Source organism: Danio rerio, chromosome 12 (assembly GCF_049306965.1).
Source record: "Danio rerio strain Tuebingen ecotype United States chromosome 12, GRCz12tu, whole genome shotgun sequence".
NCBI lineage: Eukaryota > Metazoa > Chordata > Actinopteri > Cypriniformes > Danionidae > Danio > Danio rerio.
In genome coordinates this window covers 26,590,340-26,614,204 of record NC_133187.1, presented here as the reverse complement: position 1 = coordinate 26,614,204, position 23,865 = coordinate 26,590,340, and the positions used below count along the sequence as shown (strand labels likewise).

At 34.4% G+C, this 23,865-nt stretch overlaps 1 protein-coding gene across 2 annotated transcripts in view; it reads left to right on the top strand.

The window, feature by feature from the left end:
- Positions 1-3,793: 3,793 nt before the first annotated feature.
- foxn2b (forkhead box N2b) overlaps positions 3,794-23,865 on the top strand; it is a 35,785-nt gene continuing 15,713 nt past the window's right edge. The window contains exon 1 of one of the 2 annotated variants that reach the window (NM_001017555.2): positions 3,794-4,018. In NM_001017555.2, the coding sequence (NP_001017555.2) occupies positions 4,009-4,018 (10 nt within the window). In that variant the 5' untranslated portion in view covers positions 3,794-4,008. The remainder of the gene's footprint in view (positions 4,019-23,865) is intronic. The other variant, XM_073917626.1, reaches the window with a different exon arrangement.

The window sequence follows — 23,865 nt, the reverse complement described above, 5'->3', positions numbered from 1 at the left end:
AAATATTAATATTCATACATGTGCATTCATACAAGTGCTGTTCTCTTAAAAGAAGATTTTTTCAAAACATTTTTAAACATGAGTTTTAATGAGAATTGTCTTAATAACTTATTTATTGTTTTTCATGATGATGGTAGATACACTTTACTAGTTATTTTGCAAGATACAAGTATTTAGCCTTTAGCCTAAAGTGAAATTTAAAGACCTAACTAGGTTAATTGGTTTAACTAGGCAAGTTATTAGACAAATTGACTGTAAATTGTTTTTAACTATAGTCAAAAAAAAAAAAAACTAAGAAAAAGAATTTTAAGGGGGCTAATAATATTAACCTTAAAATGCTTTTATTCCAGTCAAACTAACAGAAATATGACTTTCACCTGAAAAAATAGACACTCAAAAAAATTGCTTTTTGTTCAAATTGCTTATTTAAATTGAGTTGTATGGAGTCAATCTAGGGCCACATATACTGGCAAAATAAAGCTTTGCAAACAAAAAATAAAGTATTTACCAAAATAATTTGAAATAAATGCAAATCTCCAAATATCACAAAGCGAAAATTTATTTTTGAGCAATAAAAATTTATTTTGCTAACAAAAATAAAGAACAGCAACAGGAAAATTATGTTTTGAGAAATAAAAATAAAATTTGCAAACAAAAAAAGAACTACAAATAAAAATCCAGCAGTGCAAAAAAAAAAGGGGGGGGGGGGGGGTATGGGGGCGGGCGGAGTCAAGGGAACTTTTGACTCCAGAAACATTTAAGCGACATTATCACATGTATGAGTGTGTATGAATGTTTCCCAGTGATGGGTTGCAGCTGAAAGGGTATCCGCTGCGTAAAACATAGGCTGGATAAGTTGGCGGTTCATTCCGCTGTGGCGACCCCGGATTAATAAAGGGACTAAGCTGGAAAAAAATATTTAATTTTTGAAAAATTTATTTTCGCTTTATGATGTTTGGAGGTTTGCATTTATTTATTTATTTATTTTTTGCTCAATACTTTATCTTTTGTTTGCAAAACTTTTTTTTATTTTGCAAGTATATATATGGCTCCATAGAGCTGAAACAACTCAATTCTTGAAGTGTTTTTGCGGACAACTTAATTGTTTTGTGTTTAAAATTGGTCAGAAATAATAAGGTAACTTAATCGCTTTATGTTCCTCAACACAAATCGATTGTGTGGAACCCAGCATTTTTGCAGTGTAGAAAATAGTATGAAAAGTTGCACTGGTAAACATTGCTTGGGAAATATTTGAAAAATAAATCAATTTTCACACGCATAATTCTGCCTTCAACTGTATATCTATGGCCATATCCATACGTTAAAAAGTACATAACAGTTTAGGGGTTTCAATTACTTTATCTTGCATTTGTCCACACTTAGTCTTCAATGCTTACACTCTTATCTTGGATTAACATGAGGCACAAAATAACAGCCCATGTGTTGGCACTGGACACATTACAACCAAAAAACAGTTGAAGAATGTTCTGGGGTGCAAAACTAACAGATAATAACAATAAAAGTTTGATAGTTTCATAAATTTCAGTAGTTGATTAATTAGAGTTGTAGAAAAAATGTTGGGGACATAAAAACAAAACATAAAACTTAATTGTGTAGGTCATATTTTAGAGCTAAGTTTTTATAGCTATAAGGTCTACAATATTTTGCACCAAATCTTAACCTCTGAGATTTATGTTGTGTCACAAACCTTAAAGTAGTAGCATGCTGAATGTCCTCTTAACATTGTCCTCAGTGTCCTCTGAAGATGTAGACAGACCCCTCTGCCGGCCCACCATAAATCAATCCTGTGATAAGAAAGCAACACACAGGGTTACATTAACAACTCGCATAATGAGGCTGCAGTTGACACTCTTTTACCTTTTCTGTGTAATTTAATAACGCAAGCCTGCTGACTTGCATTTTAGTTTTATTCTATTTTGGTTTTTGATTTGTACTTTGTGCTATTGGTCTTCAATCATTCAATCTTTAATTATTACATTTTACTTATCATAATACCATTTATTTAATTTTTTTTTTTTACATATTCATGTACTTATTTATTTAATCAAATTTAAATTTTACTCAACTTATGTATTTGAAACTTAATTTTAATTTCTTCATGGCATTAATCATTAAAATGTTATAATTATTTGATTATTTCTTCTTGTACACTAATGCATCCACTAATTAAAAATGTGCTGATTTTGTTGTTGACTGCTTATATTTAGTTTTTCATGTACAACACAAATTCAGTCTGATAATAGTTACTTGGTTTCGCAAAAAAAAAAAAAAAAAAAACTCACTCTTTTACTTGTTTCAAACCTTTATGAGTTCCTCTTTTTTCTAAGAAGAAATTTTGCTAATTGTTGAAAAGCTGTAACCAATGATTTCCATATTACAACTTTTCAGCTTTCTTGAAAATATCTTCTTTTGTGTTTAACAGAAGAAAGAAAATCATAAAGGTGAGTAAATAGTGACCAAATTCAACATTTTAGATAAACTATGCCTTTATTTGTACCCAGTATGATAATAATGATCACTTTTGATTAGATTAACATTATCAAAAAAGGAGGAGCATTTTTAATTTTTGTTTGGTTGCATGTTTTTTTGTTTAGCTTTTAATACACAGTTGAAGTCAGTATTATTAGGCCCCCTTTTATTTTTTTTTTTTACTTATTTAAATAGTTTCCAAATTATGTTTAACAGAGCAAGAAAGTTTTCAGAGTGTCTGATAATATTTTTTCTTCCGGAGAAAGTCTTATGTTTTATTTCGGCTTCAATAAAAGCCGTTTTACATTTTTTAAAAAACATTTTAAGGTCAAAAGTATTAGCTCTTTTAAGCAATTTTTACTCCGAAAGTCTACAAAACAAACCATCGCTATACAAAAACTTACCTAATTACCCTAATGTGCCTATAACCTAATTAACCAAGTTAAGCCTTAAAATGTCACTTCAAATCAAATAAATCAGTCATTAAAACTATTATGTTTACAAATGTGTTGAAAAAAATCTTCTCTTCGTTAAACAGAAATTGGGGAAAAATAAACAGGGGGGCTAATTATTCTGACTTTAACTATAGCCTATATACATATTATGTATGTATATGTATGTATATATATGTATGTAAAATATATATATAATGGCACAAAAAAAGCTATGCCTTTATAAAAAATAAAGATGACAGTATAAAATGCAGTCACACTCCTGACTTCTCAGAGTCGAACATGTTTGGAGAGCACTCAAAAGAGTATTTTTGCTGCTTGTTTAAACTACTTATTTAAAATGAGCTGAATCAACACAATTTTGTGTTTTTGTTTTGGGATAACAATTGTTTTGTTCAATCCACTTAAATTTGTAAAAACCATTAAAGTAGCATAATCGATTTGTGTTGGGACAACATGAAGGAATAATGTGGAACCCAGCATATTTTACAGTGTGCCCAATTCTTATATAAGTTCGCCTGGTTAGTTTAGTTAAGAACCTCTAGACTTCACATCGCGATACAGCCTGGGATTGGCTCACGAGCTCCAGGACTCCCCCGCTGATGACGACACAACATCTGACCTCGTTTCCAACGTAAACCGGTCAAACACCCGAGTCACTAAAGCCTCAGAAAATGAAGCAAATTCTCAATGAACAAATGACGTCAGAATGACTCTCCCTAAAACAACAACAACCAATGTTTTCGCCACAAATCTCTTAAGAATGAATGAATGAGGTGCTGCGACGCGGAGCGCATGCTGAACGCGACTGCTTAGGTTTGCTAAAAAAGTGCCAGTGCGATGCGGCAGTTGTCAGGGGGAGATCGGAGAGGAGGGGGTCTGATTGGCTGAAGCGGTGCTGTTGCCCCGGCGACGGCAGGGGGGGTACGGAAGCGTTGCCGTGCGGCGTGATCTCCTCCGCGCTGCGTGGATGGAGGAAGCAGCTGCTGATCTTTTGACACAGCGCGAGCGAAAGGCTACTGCATGAAAAAGCACGGCAGCTTTTGTCGTCGGACGCCACAGTAGAATGCACGAATGTAAGTAAACGTTTTACTTTATGATTTATATAACACCGAGGGGAAGCAGTAATGTTCGCCGCGCTTTTAACTGCGAAACGTGGCTCGTGAACGCATTATAGCCAATAACAAGCTATCGCTCTTTCTAGTTTTTGCTGTTTACGTTCTTCATTATTTTAACAAATGTATCTGAGTGTGTTGAAATATACACGCGTATTCCTAACGCGAATGATCTATTTCTAAACATTTTACACCATGTGATCCTCGCTAGCTAACTTAGTTGAGTGAAATGCGTGCGTTTGGCGTCGAGCTGACTCGAGATATTAAACCGACCACATTCCAGTCATATTTAGATACTTTTAAATGAATAAATACACCAACTAAAACATATCTCACGACACTTTCTGACGTGTTTATACGCTTGCTTGCTTTAAAAGCCACGCATTAGCTCGGACGCTAACTGAAGATCCTCGTTGATATATAGGAGGCTCGCCAGTGATTCTTGTGACATTATCTGCGGAAGTTTCAGAACGCTCGACAAGACAAAAACAATATTTGTTAACGCAATATTAGAACAATAACTCAATCTCTCACGTTATTAGCCGCGAAATTGCCCATTTAAATTCGAACACCGAACATTCGAATAGAACGTTAATCAAACGCGCGTGACAGAAAACGAGAGTGGTGCTAAAGGTTACAGTTGAAGGTTACTAATATGTGTATTCGGTTTGTGTCTAGTAGTGAGAATCTAGGACAACTATGTAACACGAGATGTGAGGGTGGGGGCTGTTATTTACTCTTGTTTTGTTTTGTATCTTATGTGTTGTTGTTGTTGTACATAAGCAGTGGTTGAGATCGAAAGCAAAGGGACTGGTTGCTTTGCTCGTGACTTGTTGATGAAATGGGATGTTCTGACGCGGACGTGCACTCATTATTTCCGGCGGTAGATAAACGTCTGAGTGACATTGACACGTGGTCAGAGTTGAACGCATAGCTGTGCTTGTGGAAGAGCAGGGAACGAGTACACAACTCCCGAGCTGCATGTCACATGAGCACATTATTTAGTTCTGCTGTCTGCTTTTGCACTTTAGACTGTAGACTCATTCAGGTCAGGTTGCGTAGGCAGTGAACAGGGTTGACATGCGTTTGCTTTTATTTGCAGGATGACCACATTAGCTGCAGGACTCTCAGATGCATGGCTAGGTGGATGCAAAAGGGCACAACTGCCTAAAGAGACTTCATTAGTAGCGAATCCTTTGCTAATGTAGTGTGCGGCAATAGTGTCTGTGCTGTGCTGTTTTCTCTGGAGGGCTTTTGTAGGACACAGCAAATGATCCCTTGCTTATTGCTTCTCTCCTGGCATTAAACGGGAAATTAATTAGTCTCATTATGACTCTCACAATGATAGATAAGATCTGGCTCTTGGCTGTGTGCACTTGCTGTCCCACAAATGCTGGAGAAATGCAGAGTGTACAAGTTTAAATCCCTGTTTTGGTTGCAGGGTTCAGTTAGGTTTGGATGATGTAGAATGTGTGCATCGTTTGTAGGTAATTTTTATTAAAAGTTTGTGAATAAATGTGGGTTAAATATTTATAAGTGTTTTACATGCGTGTTAGTTAAAGACATTTTGGGTAAGTTAAATTCACAAAATGGAAAAATAAAATGGAAAAAGTAAGAAATGCAACTGAAGTGTCAACTTTAACAGGTAAATTGTAAAATATTGGTGAAATAATTTTTCATTGTTGTCATACTGAACAGATGCAGTTATTAAAAATGAAACATTATACTTATTCTGACCTGTACATATAAAGATATAGAACATTTTTGACAAGTGTGTGTGAAATATTTGAAGACGTAAAATGACAATTATTTAGTATTTTGCGGCTGCAAGACTTTATATGTAATCAGATGTTCTTGTTGTAAACAGTCCAATAGTTTTTTTCTTGTATGTAGACAACTTTTTTACTGATTTCAAATAAACTTTTGTGCAAAAAATGTAGGATGATAGTCAATATTTTTACTCAGGGAAGAACAGTTCAATTCGACATTTTAATACATGTAGAAATTCAAGCTGAATGACACTTGTATTGTTTTATGTACTTATGTTTTTGATCCATATTTATATTTATTTATGACCACCGTCAAGCTCTTATCCTATTTTACAAGATAAAGTTTGAGTGTTTGACAGAGTTAAAGCGTCAACAATAGTTTAATCAGTAGTCAAAAACTGGCTTCAACCACAAGAAAAGACAAATATCCACCACAGTCTGAGTACATTTTCGCTACAAAAAAGGATGTCTTCATAAAACCACAAATTTGCATTTAGAAAACTTCTTGGTTGAGTGGCAAATTAAGTAAATGAACATGCAGTTGTTTTCTTCCAAACATTTATTATATGCTTTATACAGCTATTGAAAAGTGTTTCAGTGCATTCACTAGATTTTTTAAGTATAAAAAAATGTTTCGAGTCTTGTTTTATTCCTTTTTACGCTGCACAAAATAATTTTTTAATGAAGTTTTAGAAAAAGTTTAAGAGTTAATTAATATTTGGTGGAATAACTCTGATGATAATATAATTAAATGGATAAATACAACAGGCTTCAAACACAAGAAAAGAGCAATTATCCACCACAGTCTGAGTACATTGATTTTTTTCTGTCTTCATAATATCATTGTTTTAAGAAATTTTAAGAAGTTTAAGAGTTAAGAGAAATTAATATTTGGTGGAATAACCCTAATGAAAATATTTGTTGAAAAAATGCTTTAAATGACCATATATTCCAAATGTTATGACACTTTTATAAAATAAATTGAATATTAACATTTTTGTTAAACTTGTATTAAAAAAAATCAGAGACTGAGAACTTTCAATAAGTCCTAAATTCTTAAAACTGATCAGCTGTTCTGAACTTTAAACAGCAAATCAAACTTTCGTCCAAGTGTTTAAATGGGCTGTAACGACAGTGTCTTTGTTTGCTGGCCCCTCCTCTTTCAATCCTCTCATTATTCTTCCAGCTGCATATATTTCTCTTCTGCTGTTAGCCTCTTTTTGTTCCTCCATGCCCTCAACGTTAGACCAGGAGGCACAACTCTCATCCCCAGGAGGCTGTAACGCTGTGGTTGCCATGGCTACATGGTGTCACCGGGGCGTGGTAATCAAATATAGGCGACTGCTCTGGATTTCAGTTGCAAATGTGCACTTTTTCCCCCCCTTCATTTGCCTGGACCGTGTCGCACTTCGTGCCCACCCCACCCCAACCCCCAACTCAACCCTGTATTCTTAGACTTGGTCTGTCACACTTCTTCTTTTGGTTTCATGTCCCTGGCCTCTTTTCTGAAAGATTTAAGTCCATGCAGCAGCCGGCCGACAGTTAGGGCCCCTCTGTCCATTGACAGTGATGCTAATGTCAGGCAGTGCCTTGATGAGGAGAGCTTGCCCCCCAGTACCATAGGCTGTGTCATACTGATCACAATGGACGCCATTGTGTTGGTCACTCCTGTGTGAATAAACAGGGTGTGTTTAATTGAGACTGTAGGGTGTGACAATGACACGGGACGAAGTCCAGACAGCATGCTGTGATGATTGTGGGGTGGCTTGTATATGAATGACTGTATGATACTACCATATGAAAATGAAAGAAATGGAAACCCTGCTGATATTTTAGTGAGTTTTTGGCCTGTTTGATCACAATATTTTGGTCAAAAAGATGTTTTTTTTTATTAAATGTGTCATATCATTTAATGGTTTTTATGTTCTCTTTTGTTTTTGAGGCTTAAAGTTATTACTCTCAAAAATTCTCAAAACAATTCTTAAGTTTTTTGGGACAACTTAAATGTTTTATGTTCAGTCAACTAAAATTTGTAAAAACGATTGTTAACTTAATCTATTTGTGTTGGGACAACATGTAGGAATAGTGTGGAACCCAGCATTTTTTTTTTTTTTATAGTTTACATGCCTTCGTAAAAATGCCCTGTTCAAGCACTCCCCTTCCAAATTTACTTCAGTCAATGAGAAGATCGTCAAAATTAGGGCGGCACGATTTGGGAAAAATATCACAAATTAAAACAAAATTGTTCAAAATTAAATAACAGTAACATCTTTACCTTACTGAATTAAGTTACATGAATTTAACTTTAAAATACAATTAAAAAGTCAAATGTACTGATAAATAAAACAAATACACATTTTTTTAATTTTATATTACTACTCTTGGCTTTTATCGCCATGCATTCATCATACTTTTTCTCTGTGTTGCTTCAGGTGCTGATATAAATTTGTTGTGTTGCCACGTGATGTAGCAATTTTAGTTTGGAAAATTTTGCACATTACCTCTTTCTGCTCAGCGTATGATATCTTGAAGCCTGTTTCACACTGCAAGCGTCAGCAGCGCGTGAGCAGAGCTTGAGCAGAGGATGAGCAGTGCGTGTTTTTTCGGCGTCCGTCTTAACAGATTAGAACTGTCATACCGCACCCAGCAGCACGTCAGAGCGAGGAGTGAGCGTCGCTGAAGCAGCAGTGCCGCGATAGTTTTGGCGCTGGGTCTATTTTTTTCTGCGCTACTCATGCTCAGTTAAAGTGACAATGCATTGATAATGACCAAAACACATTAAATGACAGATAAAAGTAGCTATTTTACCCAATAAATACGTTAATCATATTAACTGACTTGTATATAGTCAATCAAATAAACTTAAACGATTAAAAACTACAACAAACATTTATTTAGGCCCGAACTACAAAACCAAATGTAAAACAATTTTAGTATCAGTTTTGCTTAATTTGCACGCTAGTGTTGCAGGAGAGGGGAAATAGAATATTTACGGGAGTTGTAGTCCATTGCGAAGTATATTGTGGGTAGTGTAGCTTGACACGCATGCTGGATGATATGAGCTCGCTGTGTGCTGTGTAGCTGAAGTAGAGGAAGAAAGTTTTATTCGGCTGTTTTATGTTCACTCAAGTTATTCCACCGGGAGCTGTTTGCACTGTGAACCTGACAACACGAAAATAAGTAAAAGAAGGGCATTTATTAATTACTTTTGTCCGTCTCATCCTTTGCACGAGCTGTTCCTCTGCCGCTGGACATTACTGAAACGGAGAAAGCAACACTAGTTTAATCATGTATATCATTATAACTATATTGTATAAATTTTATTATAACTAGGCCTAAAACATGCTGACAATCTAAAACCAAATGACATGATGTCACAGGCGATTGTCTTCTGAGTGCACCAGACATGAATGACGCTCCTGATAGAGCTTGAGAAGCATACAGTACTGTATGATCTATATACTTTCTAAAATAAAGACTTGCAGGTTAAAGAAGCAGCATAGGAGGAGGTTGCCCCGGGCCTTAATGCAGATAAAAAGTTTTTTTTTAAAGGTGTATTTGTATATATATAGAGAGATATGTAACTAGATAGAATAGACAGAGATAAGTTGATCTCTGCAGCAGCTGCTGAAGAGCTGCGTGCTGCAGACACAGCTGGTGTGAAAGGTAAACGCCTGCGTGCTGCTTCTGCTCTCCATACATGCTGCGCACGCGCTGCTCACGCACTACTTTCGATTGCGTTATAAAACTGGCGTTAATGAATGCCTTGTTACGTCCACAAATGCATTTGTTTATTTAATATAATCACAAGATTTGCTGTAATGTAATGGCATAGGCTGACATCGCGATTGCCATATGATTAATCGTGCAGCAATAGTCGAAATGTAGCTCAAAATTATTAAGTGTTGTTGCTGCTGCCCCAAAGTGTCTTAAATATACTTAAATGTTACCTTGTGATAGGAAAACCAGATATGCTGGTTACAAAGTGAATCAATTATTTTTTTGAGCAAATTCAGCCTCAAATTGATATGATATTAAGGTTTGTAATATTTACATCACACACTTGAGGTATTTGTTCAATCACAACACACTGGATAGATAGTCAATCAGCATGCACATCGCTTTTGTAAACATGGGTATGTTTCAATAAGGTGAAATGGAGTTGAGCAACAATAATGCACAGTAATTAAAGTGTAAATTACAATACAGTACAATACAAATCAGTTATTTCAGTATTTTATTTTCAATTCTATGAGTTTTGCAGTATTTTTGATCAAATGTATGCTGCTTTTGTATTTGTGCAAAAAAAAAACACACCATCCGATCAACAAGTACTGATAATGAGAGCAAAATTATAATCACAAGTGCTTGTAATGGAATTTTAATTTATCATTCCAAACTGACACTTTCATGCATTGCAGATGGAGAGTAAAAAACTTTTTAATTAATGTATTCACAGATTCATTTGCACATTTCAATTCACATTTCTCTTGTAATATATTTGAAGCAGACCATAAGGATATAGAATTGCGGTTCCTTAATTGCTGCACAGATGGATGTTGTTTAACTACAAAATGTTTTAATTAAAAATATAGTATTTAATATAGTTTGTTTCTTTAAACTCCTGCATCCAATTATAGATATATTTGTTTGGTGTGTGTTAGGGGTATTAGGTATATAAAATGTTTTGCACAAAGTAAGATGGAAACCAATAAGAACAAGTTGCATTGAAATGTTTATTGTTTTAAATGGAAGGTAATATGAAACAAACTCTGGAATTGTTCATGTGGATGTCTTTACTGCTGTGGATTATGGCTTGCAGGCTTCCAGAACCTTTGCAGCATATGAATGTGTTTAAGAAGCTTTAGCTTTGAAACGTGATTCAGAATGGTGGAGAAAACTAGCTCCAAACTTACTAACAAGAGGCTCTTTGTACTGTTTGGTTTGTTCTGAATTATCTTAGAGCTTTTCTGAAAGGACGTCTGTTAGTCTTTGTCAGATGTCTTCTTGACATCAAGCAGGATACCTGCATTCTGTATTAAACAGAGAAAAATAAAAAAGCAGTTAATCTCCAGCAGTTTTATAATAGGGTTATGTGACCTTCCTGCTGGGCTTTTAGATCTACTCTCTCATACAGTGACGGAGATGCGCTGGGAGCCCTCGAGTCAGCAATGATACTTGATAGACCAATAGCATCCACTACAGGAATCAGGACGGAAAAGCGTTCTGCTTGGTTTTCAGCAGAGACCTCCAATTCAAACGGCTGTTTAAGCATGCTTAAACACGTAAAAGACCCCTTGATCTCCATCTCCAACTGTTTTATTACAGATGCACACTCTCTTCCCAGTACTCTGTTCTGCAAACATCAGCGGTTCAATACTGAATAAATCCTCCTTCAAACTTTGGTGGAAATTAGCTAGTGAATGGTAAAAATTAAAAGCAAAAGCAGGTTTTTCTTAGTAAAATCTATTAGATTATTTGATTCTCCTTTTGTGAGGAAAATATAATCAGTGCTTGCTGAAGTTGCTGCTAAAAAGTTACACCTTATTGTTTTTGTTGTTTTAAAACGCATACATTTTGCTAAGTTTATGTCTGACATCCGCACTAGTTCAGCATAATTGATCTATGCTAAAGACAATGTTTTCGTTTGGAAATGCTGGTGATTTGTTTCAGAGTAGATGGACTGAAATGGGCTACTTTTGAAAACAGAGGTGTGGCTAACATTTTCATTCTAAAACGCACTTCAACAAAAACCCACTGGTGTAAAATGAGGGTGTAGTCACAATTACTGATCAGTGTTAGTGAGATACATGTCCTGTAGCAGATCTCGGCTAGTGTGCGCTGAACAAACATCTTTACATTTTTTTTTTCTAAGCAGTTCAAGATTTGTGAGCTGATAAAAATACCATCACATGTACTTTCAACAGCAGATTAGCCCATATATTGTTATTAATGTCAGTTTTAGAAATTGTAACCCATTCATTAATTTTTTTTAGCCTCCTAAATTTGAATCAAAATATGACAACATAAAAGCATATTTTTATCTAAAAATAAACATTTTGTCATTAGTTACTTACTTTTTACTTGTTTCAAACCGGTTTGAGTTGCTTTCTGCTTTTTATTCGTAATGGAAGATATTATGAAAAATGTTGGTAAAAAAGCAACAATTGACTTCCATAGTGTTTTTTGTTCTTGCTATGGATGTCAGTGGTTGTTTATTTCAAACATTCTTCAAAATATTTCCTTTTGTTTTCAACAGAAAATAGAAATTCATAAAAGTTAACCACTTGACTGTCAGTAAATTGTGAGTACATTTTCATTTATGTGTGAACTGTCCTATTATTCGTTTGGTGGAAGGCGAGGCGTGGGCGAGTAGGCTACTGGATGGGAGGAAAAAAACAGAAAAAAAAAACTAAATCTGCAAATTTTTTTAACACGAGAGCGCAGTTATGGATGTTAATCTCTAAAACTGGATATGCAAGCTCTTGAATAGGCTTTTTCAAATGAACTGCAAGTCCTCTCATGATCTCATCATTGCGCATGTGCTCAGACTATATACAATCGCGATCTCTTAGAGGTAGAAATTATTTATCTTTGCTCCTTGACTAAACTTAGTCAAAAACGATCAAGTATTTAGAATTAGATTGATGCATGACCTGTGACAATACTAACAGACTTATTTGGCTGTATTGTGAAGTGAAACTTAGCCTACTAAAACTTTTAGCAAAGGTGGAACTTTTTTTCTCTTTACGACAAAAGAATTATGCTAGAAATGTTTCTGGATTAGGAATTTATGTGATTTATACATAATAGCGGTATTCTGATCTGTCTTAAAGCATCACCAAATTGTACAGGCATTACAGGTCTAAGCAATCTGTTACATTGATCAAAATGAACAATATTAAAGCACTGCATTGCGAAATATAGTGTTGTCAGAAATGAAGTAATTTGTTTTACTATTTACTACTGACAGTGTTCTTGTCTTTTTTTGTAAAATTATTTCAGTTTAAGATCAAGCGTAAAATAAAGTATGGTATAGACAATATATCATATAGATATAGATCATATACTTTAATTAAACATTTCAAAGCTTGAAAGTATTGTTTAAAATGGACAAAAAGTGTCTCTATGGCCTTAAAAGGATGTGGTAGTTTTGCCAGTGCTATTGAAAATGATTCATTGTCATGTACGAAAAAATCAACCATACTTTGTTGGTACAAATTCTTATATGTAGCCTTGTGATTTAAGCAATTAAACCATTTAAATAATTTTATACTTAAAAAGGGCCATAATGAAAATCTGATTTTTTTGACTAGTAGTAGTTTTAGTAGTAGTAGAGTAGTTTTTTTAAAAGAGAAATTTTTTAAATATAAGTATTATTTATTAAAACTTGTAATATTTTAGCAGTGTAATTGTATTATAACTTGAGTACAAATATTTTGTTCTCTTTCCATCTGTGAGAGAACATCAACAAATAAAATAAAAAATAATAATTTAACAAGCACATTTACTGCAGGAGAGGTTTATTTTATTGTTAATATTTGATTAATTAATTAATAAATTATTATTATTATTATTATTATTATTAATAATAATAGATAGATAGATATTTCCTATGCAGTATTTTTAGGAATTGCTGAGTAAACATTTCAGGTGTTCAACACATTGCGTGTCAGTCTTGGTTTTATTATATTCTTAATTATTAATATATTATTAATTAATTATTCTATTTTATTAATGTTTATTTTTGTATAAATCAATATATAATTCCTATGCAATGTTTTTATGGGTTGCTGAGAATATATTTCAGGTGTTGAATATGTTGCGTGTCAGTTTCAAAGATAAAAGTAGGTCCTGGAAAAAGTGCGTAAAAATGCTTGATTTTTATTAGGCTGTGTCTGTATGAACCCTGTATGAAATCAGTGTTACATTTTCAATCGTGAGGTGATGGTAAATTAAGTGATGGTCAATTGTCTCTCTTGGTTGTCAGGTCGTGTGATGTATGTTGCTGAACTGTATTCAAATGTTATAAATATAAAAACACCACATTTTGCAATTTTTTCCAACTGCAATGAACCAGCTTTGGGAGGGCCCAGCTTGCAAAAGGTTGAGAACCCCTGCTTTAGATAATCCCTAACATGCAAATATATCATCATATTCATTTATTCATTTTCCTTCGGCTTAAACTCTTTATTCATTAGGGGTCACCACAGCAGAATGAACCACCAACTTATCCAGCATATGTTTTGCACAACGGATGCCCTTTCAGCTGCAACCCAGTACTGGGAAACATCCATACACCCTCATTCACACATATACTACGGACAATTTAATTTATTTAATTCACCTAAAGCGCATGTCTTTAGACTGTGGGAGAAACCGGAGCACACAGAAGAAAACCATGCGAACATGGGGAGAACATGCAAACACTCAGAAATGCCAATTAACCCTGCTGGGACTCGAACCAACGACGTTCTTGCTGTAAGGTGACAAAGCTAACCACTGAGCCACTGTGTCCCACTGCATATCATAATATGCATGATACACTTTTAAATAAATTTTTACTTTGGCTTTAGATAGTATATCTATCATAAACATTAAATAAATTAATTCCATAGTATTCCCGATAAGTAATACGATAACTAGCTTTCTTTATGTTTATGCAGCCCCTCCTATTGGCTAAGGCTTATATGCAGTGGCTTTGTTTTGGCGTATGTCTGTTTGTTAAGAGTGTCACCATTAGCATTGTCTGTCTGTGTGGACGGATGGTTATGTGGTGGGCTGATGAGCTTGATGGAGAGAGTTGGATTTGTCTTGCTAATGAGAGCCATTGTGAGTGTAGAGACGGGTCTCAGTAGTGGTGAAGGATGGGAAGCAGACACCACTAAATGTGCTATGAAGGACATGCTGCTGTCGTACCTGCCCTTGAGTGTTCACAAAGAAAGACATCCAGTGATGATTCTGTTGGAAAACAAAGCAGCCTATGGATATTTGATTTCAGGGATGCGTGATATTAGAACTTACTCTGTGGGTATTTTTTCTATTTATGTCTTGAATAGCTATAAAAAGAAATAAATTATATTTCTATAGAAATAGTTAATCATTTTGATGTGAATGGGCTTATTTGGTTGACGAGTGAATCGGAATAGGAAACAAAAATTATTTTCAAAAGTACTTTTATGATATAATGGTTGATTTGAGAACCTCATTAAAGCTACACTGTAAAAAATCTTATGTGCTATTTACTAAAAAATAGCGGTAACTATTGCATGTATTATTTTTAAGTAAATTTCAAGACTTGATTTTTTTAGCAAAAACCACTTGAATGAATCATGTGAAAATTACTAAAAAAATTTTGAGTGTTAGATGTGCTTTTATAATTTAAGCAAATCCACCACCATTTACTCATATTTATTTATTTTTTTTTTTTCAGCAAAAACCACTTAAATGAATCATGGGAAAATTACTAGTTTTTTTGAGTGATATATGATGATTTTAATATTATTAGTGAAATGTGCTTTTATGAAATATGCAAATAAATCACCATTTACTCAAATTTATTAATAAAAAATACTCATTCATAAAATGTAAAATATATAATGTATAATGAAATACACAATGGGGCGAAGCAGTGGCGCAGTAGGTAGTGCTGTCGCCTCACAGCAAGAAAGTTGCTGGGTTGCTGGTTCGATCCTCGGCTCAGTTGGCGTTTCTGTGTGGAGTTTGCATGTTCTCCCTGCGTTCATGTGGGTTTTCTTCGGGTGCTCCGGTTTCCCCTACAGTCCAAAGACATGCGCAACAGGTGAATTGGGTAGGCTAAATTGTCCATAGTGTATGAGTGTGTGAGAAAGTGTGTGTAGATGTTTCCCAGAGATGGGTTGCGGCTGGAAGGGCATCGGCTGCGTAAAAAACATGCTGGATGGGTTGGCGGTTTATTCTGCTGTGGCGACCCCGGATTAATAAAGGGACTAAGCCGACAAGAAAATGAATGAATAAATGAAAGAAATACACAATGCATTTTTGCCAAATATCATTTTATTAGATGTTCTACTGATAAAAAATGGCACAAGATGTTAAACAAATCTATATAAAATTTACAGCAATGTTAATCTCTGATAAAAATTCCTTTATCCATGTCATGGAAAAAATGTTCTGTCAAATTTCTTTGTAGGAATAGTCACATTTTAGACATAATGTGACAGAATTTGTGTTTTGCACAACATATAATACCAGTATAAAAGCTGTCAATGCAGTGAAATGTCCCCAAAAGTGTGTAGCAGTGAATTTGTGTCAGAAACTTAATATACATTTCTTTGTAAGTGATTTTAATTTGTGGAATACTTGTATCAATTCAGTTCAGCAATTCTAGATTTTCCAAGCTAGGCATGAATCGCTCATCCTCCAAGACAATGCCGAAGTCCTCATGGTTGGCAGACATCAATTCTCTGTGCAGTGCCACATTGTAAAATTAACATTACGTTTAGAGACACATTGCACTCCTGCATGAGCTCTTCCTCTTATTCACACAGATAGACCAACAACAGAGGACGACTTTTCTCGTCTCATCCATAATTTAATGTGAGGTCTGTTGCAAATAAGTGTTCAAATTAATAATATTGCCTAATAATAATAATAATAATAATACTAAAAATAACATTATTAAAAATAACTGATGTATGACACCCATTCTCTCTATCAAAATCTGCCTGAATAAACTGCTCCTCTTTAGTGGGAAAAAACTGCGAACATTTTCTTCATTAATCTGAAAAATGAAGCAAACAAATATAAGTATTTATGTACAGTATTATATATAAACAAAGTTCATTACATTACATAATCAATACTGTAAAAGTAATCTTATAAAATTAAAAAGGACTAGCTGTGCATAAACCGCATTAAATAGCTAGCAAACTTAGCTTAGCTTAGACTTACCACTTAACAAGCTCACTGTTGTTCGTCTACACTGCTTAACGGTTGCCTGATCATGTTAAATATTACAATGCAAATAATTTGTTCAATTTCTTTATATAATTCAGATTGAACATTGAAGCAAATCAATTTCAAATAGGAATGGATGGTTAAAAAAACTTGTGTATTCCTAAACACATCATATGGCAAAAACTAAGCTCCTGAACAAGCTTGAAAGGCATGTGTTTTTTCTGAAGGAGCTTATTTAACACAAAAAAATGATAAACTGTTAATGCTTACCTCTTAACATGCTCGCTGTTGATCTGCTCCTTCAAAATGTCATCTGGTCACTGCCGTTGTTGAGATTCAAATGCAAACATCTCAGTCAAATCCGCATAATTGAGTGAATTCTCCTAAAATAAACGTGAAGCCATCTTTCCTCAATATTATTAGCATAATTGGTTTCTCAAATTAAGCTTAATCATTGCACTAGTTAGTTTACTTAAAACAATAAGTTAAATTTAAATCTTATTTATATAAGCGAAATCTTCTCAAATTTTATAATAAATCCACAATATAAATTTTTTTTAAGAAAATATGAATATTATAACAATAAATATTATTTTTAATTACCACATACATTTTTAAATAAAAATTACAAGCCTCAAAATTCATTTTTACAGTGTACAGTGAAGTATAAAAATAAAGACATTTGTGCACTAGACTTTTTAAAAGTATTTGAATTGAATAAAGTTAGTTTTCTGGTGTTAATGAAGGGTCTATATCAAGCACTGGACTGCACTGTATGTTCCAGAACTCTACCCTGGATGGCCTCAGCCCTATTTAAACCATGATCCACGTCAAGGAATTAACTCTTGAATGAAATGTGAGGTTCCTGATGTTTGAATATCTTCTCCTCTCAGTGTTTCTTCTCTCAAACACCGTAATCTGTTGTTATACACGACAGATACCAACGGTTGTGAAAAGTTACTTTTGAAAGTAATCTATAGCAATATTGAATTACTCCCCAAAAAAGTAACTAGTTTTGTTACTTAGTTACTTTTCATAGTAAGTAATGCGTTACGTTACTTTTGAGTTATTTTTAAATGACTTTTTCTTACTTTTTCTTTTTTACATTGAGGAGCTCTGCAATTAACCACAAGGTATAACCTACTCCTTTATCTACCTTTCAAAAAAAAAGTATAATTTCTGATGTTAGCTTAATCGCAAGCAATCACTGCCTTTTTTTAAACAGATTTTTTAAATTAAGGAAACTTCTTTTAAAGAAAAAAAGGAGTTCAACTAAAAAAAATCATTGCCAATTACTTACTGTCTTATCCGTCAAAACAATGTATGCTTTCATTTATTTTCAGTAAAGAATATTCGCCGTCTGAGCTCCAGGCAGTCAGTGGGTGCTCAGCGGGATGAGAGCAGTGCACATTAGACAGTTCATCAAGGATCTACCGCTGGATCTCATCTTATTATAGTTGTTAAATTTGATATTTAATTCATGTTGTCCTTATCTAATGACTCTTTGGTCTTTTGAATCTATTACTTGTTCTCAGGTAACGTGTTTTGTCAAAGTGGAAAGATAAGTTAATATATTAATTTATGTAACCACGTACACTGATTCTGCATATTGACTGATTGTTTGCCTTTATTTATTATATTGCATGAACCTTTTGTACGTTATACTTTTATAATGGCCTTTATTGATTATTAAAACTGATATTCAGCAAAAGATATTTCGGTATTTTTCGGATTTTTTTAAGAAAATGAAAGGATGCAAGGGATGTCCCGATCCAATATTAATATCGGAAATAGGTCCGATATCAGTCCAAAAACTATATCATACTGCATTAAAAATCTTCGATATAAGCAGTCTGATTTGCTCTAAACTCTGTTACAGCTATTCTGTCCAGCAGCGTGCAAAGCCCATGTGGTTACAACACTACTTGCTAGCAAAGTCCCTTTAATATTTAATGTGCTCTTCACACTTAGTTATGGTGTATTACAATAGAAATCTATTGTGACGGGAGCATACGCTGACGCGATCAACAACGGCTAATCTCTAACGTTACTGTTTTATTTACTTCACGTCAAGAGATTTTTAAGTTACATTGTTTTGTATACGCTGCTAACTCAAGGCACCGAATGGCGACGAACCGCACATCATGCGAGCCTCGTTTAAAATGTTTACGTTACATGTCGGTCATGGCATATCGTGGTTTTTCCAGTGTGATACCCAATTCAACACCAGCGCTTCCCACACATAAGACTTTACCTCGGCGGCCCGGTTCTGTGTGCGTGAGAAACTCCACAAACTCAGATGCTCTGCTGCTTCAGACTTCAGAGACGCACTGGACATCTGACTTTGGTAGTAGCGTTGAGATAAGTGCAAGGACACGCAAAGAAAAGCTTTTTACTAAATGGACTAACCCAGCTCATCATTTAAGGTGACAATACATACTCTTTTTCCCGTACATGTCCTCTATTTTAGACTTAAAAATGCATTCAGACAGGATTTCTAAATCGCCTAACATGTCCCGGATTCTGCTTTCGTTTTCTATAGCTGTCATGTTAAGGTGTTACATGCTAAACATTTTTGTTGTTTTAATTGTCTGTTAAATAAGAATAAGAAATCATTCTGTTGCTGAGGGCCATTACAGTTTAAAAGAAAAAATGGTATTACTTTCGGGCAGAAGGAAAATTTAATTAGAGGTATTCCCATGTTTAACTCTTCTTTAAAAAGCCCAGAAAGATAAAGTGCTCTGATAAACATTGTCAGCTTTGCACATGAGTTAGCAGTTCTGTCTTTATTTACATTGTCGTACTTTTCCCATGTGGGAAGTAGGGTGGAATCTGAGCAATCTATTATGCAAATAAAATGAATTTTGATAAATAAAATTATTTTTAAAAGTCAGATTATTGCATGTGCTCTGGAGAAAAGGTGTGTTTTAATCCTGGTACTGCAAGTATATTTATGTTAAAGATAATATCTGAATATATATTATTATGAAATTAATAATGTTTTGTTTGGGAACATTGATACAGCCATAATTTTCTTATGATACAAACACAGATTAAATAGATCTGATCATGTAAATGTTTGCACTAACCATACTGCACATTTTTATTAACTTAACAATAATTTATAACAATAACTCCTTATTTCTGCTGCCCAGTGTGAAAGATATTTTTCAGCTCGAAACTGGATCTAATATTCATCAAAAAGCTGTGCGTGAAATTGAAACTTTAGACACTTTAGCAGTTGGTCAGTTAACAATTTAGTTTTCTTATGTTTCTGCTCCCAGCTGTTTTTAGAATAGTTTATATAATTATATTTTATAATAATTAATAAATTGCTTTTTTTCCCATACTTACTGTAGCTGACTTTTGTTCTTAGTTTGATCTAGCCATTCATACATTCCACTCAATGAAATAGGTAAAAGTATTAATGATTTGTGCACGTATCGGATTTGTATCGGTATCGGTTCATACTGAAGGTTGCAATATTGGTATCGTATCGGAAGTTAAAATGTTGTATCGGGACATCCCTAACAGTTGGTATAGGCTCCGTTTTATTTTAAAAATTCATTTAGTGAAGATAACTGGCACATAAATATGTAGCTACACGACACCTCAACATACCAGACACTAAATAAGTTAATATCAAAATGAAAATAGGCAGTTTCTTATATCTTAAATATTTACCGTCGGAAATATTTACCAACGTGTATTTCGATATCAAACTTGCGAAGTCTGAACTTAGGGAAAGGGTGCAAGACTGAATTTTGTGCACTTAATATTGAGGAATAAGCTCCAATCAGATGTGATAGCTGAATGTCTGAAGCCACACCTCTGTTTTCAGATATCTCTGTTTTCCCCCATCCACACTGGCACGGAGAAGCAGTGTTTTAAAACCAAACGGCCTCTTCTATGCTCCGTAAACTTCGGAGTAGTGGATGAAAGGCGTAACTGTGGAAAAGTTATGCGTTTTTAAACTAAAACATATTAGTGTATATAGGGCCTTAAATTGCCATCTGAAGTCAAACAAGGAATTGTCTTTGGAAGTTTCTCTGCAAAAGCTTCATCCCCCAGTTTTGTAGTTGAAGAGATGCTGATTCAAATAAAGTTTCACTGAATGCTTAAATAGAACAGCGCAAACATTTTTCAAAGTATCTCCTCTGTGTTTCACTGATTAAAAGACTAGTTCCAAACTGGTTTGGAGTGACACAGAGGTTTTAAAATGATGACTAATTTTGGTGCGACTGATCCCTAAAACTTTGTGTAAGAGCTGTTTTTTGTCAGTTCCCATGTGCAGAGGAAGATGTTTATTTGTGTCTTAGGTGTTTTGAACGGTCTGAAAGAGGAAGTGGATCCCCCTCCCTGTGCCCTCCACTCTATTCTCCAGAGTGGGAGAGGGAATGATTCAGAGCAGCACTTTATGTGATTATTTATTTATTGATGTGCTGTATGGTTTCCATGGCACTGGGTATAATAGTGGGCAGAGAAACATTCACTCTCCTAGGCACTCAACCCTCTTTTACTTGAGCTGATGATTTATTTATAAATATTCTGTGCGCTTTCCATGGCTGTCCATTAAAGCCAGTGGCAGGAAGCTTTTTGATTGGAGTTTTTTTTTTTCCCTCCTCTGTGTGTCTTTTTAGACTTCAGTTTGGAACTGGATATCGCTTATCCTCTCCATCCTTGTTTGATTTATTGCATGAGCTGATAACAGTCTTTAGTGATTGTTTGAGAACCCTAGAGTACCCAGTCTAGTTGTTCTTGTGCGGTTTTGTCTTGAAGATGAGGGTCATGGTTCTCGCGGGCACTTGAGTAGACACCTAAGAGGCCCTTAACTCTGTCCTGAAGGGCCTCTTAATTCCTTCAAGAGAAATGGCGCAGGCATAGAGATGACAGTGTATTAAAAGAAGCTGGAAACATAAAGATATCCAGTTCTTTGACCACTTTTAAAATTATAAATATTACAATTTAACTTAAAAATTTATGGTTTAATTGCCTGATAGGTGTCAGTTGTATGCTAGTGTATTAAGAAGTGCCTGTTTTCTTTTGTTTTTTTTTCTTTCTGATAGAGGTTATACTTTGGAAACATCTGGCAAAATGCACACATTAATAATGATGCACCCAAAATCTTTTAACAACAATATTTGGCAGAAGACTGCATGAGCATTTACAGCTAATAAACTAATGTCTATATTATCCCGCCTGCTTTTTGAGCGCTGGTCTTATGATTGGTTACTTTTCACCTGCTCAACAGAAAGGGCTTTAGAAATGAAGCGCTGTACAGCCATGGCGGGAAGAATACGCGGTTATCACAGGTATTAGACACAGTGGAGAAAACTTGCACATCAGACACGCTCGTGTCTGGATGGATCCACAGCTTTAACAGCCAAGAAGAGAGGACAAGTTACCTTACAAACAGGCCAGCGGGTCAAATGTCCAAAGTGAGAAAGAGAGAGGCAGAGGCGAAGTTTTACAACATTTCTCCCTAATAGTGAAATAGCGGCTTGTGTGCTGTGCCGCCTCACCCTCGCGCCTCCGTCCTCCGCCATAGTATTGCGACATCGCGCATAGGAGATAAATTACGTCATCACGTAATAACCGGTTATGATCTATTACTGAACTGATATCGATCATTTTGACACCCCTAGTAACGAGTAACGATGCAGCACATAAAAATCTATCGGAGTAAAAGTATTAAACTCATGGAAATATGTACTTAAGTAAAAGTGGAAGTACGAGAAAAAAACAATACTCCAGTAAAGTACAGATACTGCCTTTTTGTACTTAAGTACAGTAGTGAAGTAGTTCTTCGTTACTATACATCTCCGCTCTTATCTTGAATTTGTTGAACGGTTCTGTTTATTTTGGTTGTATTTCCACTACAAGCCCCCATTAATTTCTGATTCTCACAGATACTCTTAACATGCAAGTGGCAGCATGCTTTGGACTTTATAATACTTTGTTGTTGTTTAATTTGCATATATGATGTAATTCATTTAATTGATATTTTTACAGATGCATTAGGCCATTGACTGCTGATATTTGATTAGTATTAGTGATTAGAACTGTATTTGATCACTTTTAAATAACTGGAATATCAGCTATAGCATTTAAGGACTGATATAACAAATCAGCAGTTGTGAAATGAAATAAAAAATATAAAAATATATATATTTTTATATAAATATATTATATATGTTTATATATAGAAATAAATACATTGCCTAAGCGTAATAATGTTTAAAATTGGGTTTCTATTATTATTCAGAAGCGCATTAATCGTAATTGAAAGTCTTAAGCCCTGGTAAAATCACACAATTTTATTGCCGGTTATGAAAGTCACTATGTCAGATTATGCAATTTTGTCTGGATGAAATCTTGATTTGTCGTGGGTAACAAATGTGCCAGACTACATGTTCCTTTACAATCAGTCATCTTGTTGTATCTACGATGAGCGTTATTTCCCAAAGTCAAAAGTGTTGCTATAACAAAATATCTTATTAAGTTAATTTTTTTAAAAATCTTATGTCAACCTCAATAAACACTGATGCTTGCTGACAACTAGGCTATATTATTTAAGGGCATTTATTATGGCATTGATAAGATCAAATGTATATTTTATTTTAAATCTAAATGTACTGCTTCAAAACCATTACGCTGTATGCTTCAGCATCAAAGCACAAACTGGTTTATTAAATAAAATAAAATCTAGCCTAAATAAAATAAAATGAAAATTCACAGTTTTAGGAAAAATTATATTTAACTTTTTTCATTTTTAATGACAAAATCATCCATTGAGCGAGACAGTTTCAATTTAATTAGTTTAGTTAGTAAAGTATGTATTCGCCGAACTAAACTTTCCTGATTAACTCGAAAAAAGGAACTCAGTTGGAAGGCTGAGAGAACTCAGAAACTTGTTCTGAGAATGAAGATGTCTGCATATTTGTGCCAGTCTGTCAAATAAAATGAATTAAAACACTTAATTATTTTAGAGAAAGTAGTTAAAGTTTGCTTAAGCAATAATTGAGCTTGATTGATTCATTTTTAATGAACTTTGATTACATGACCGATGAATTAACGGTAGCACCCACAGATATAACTGAG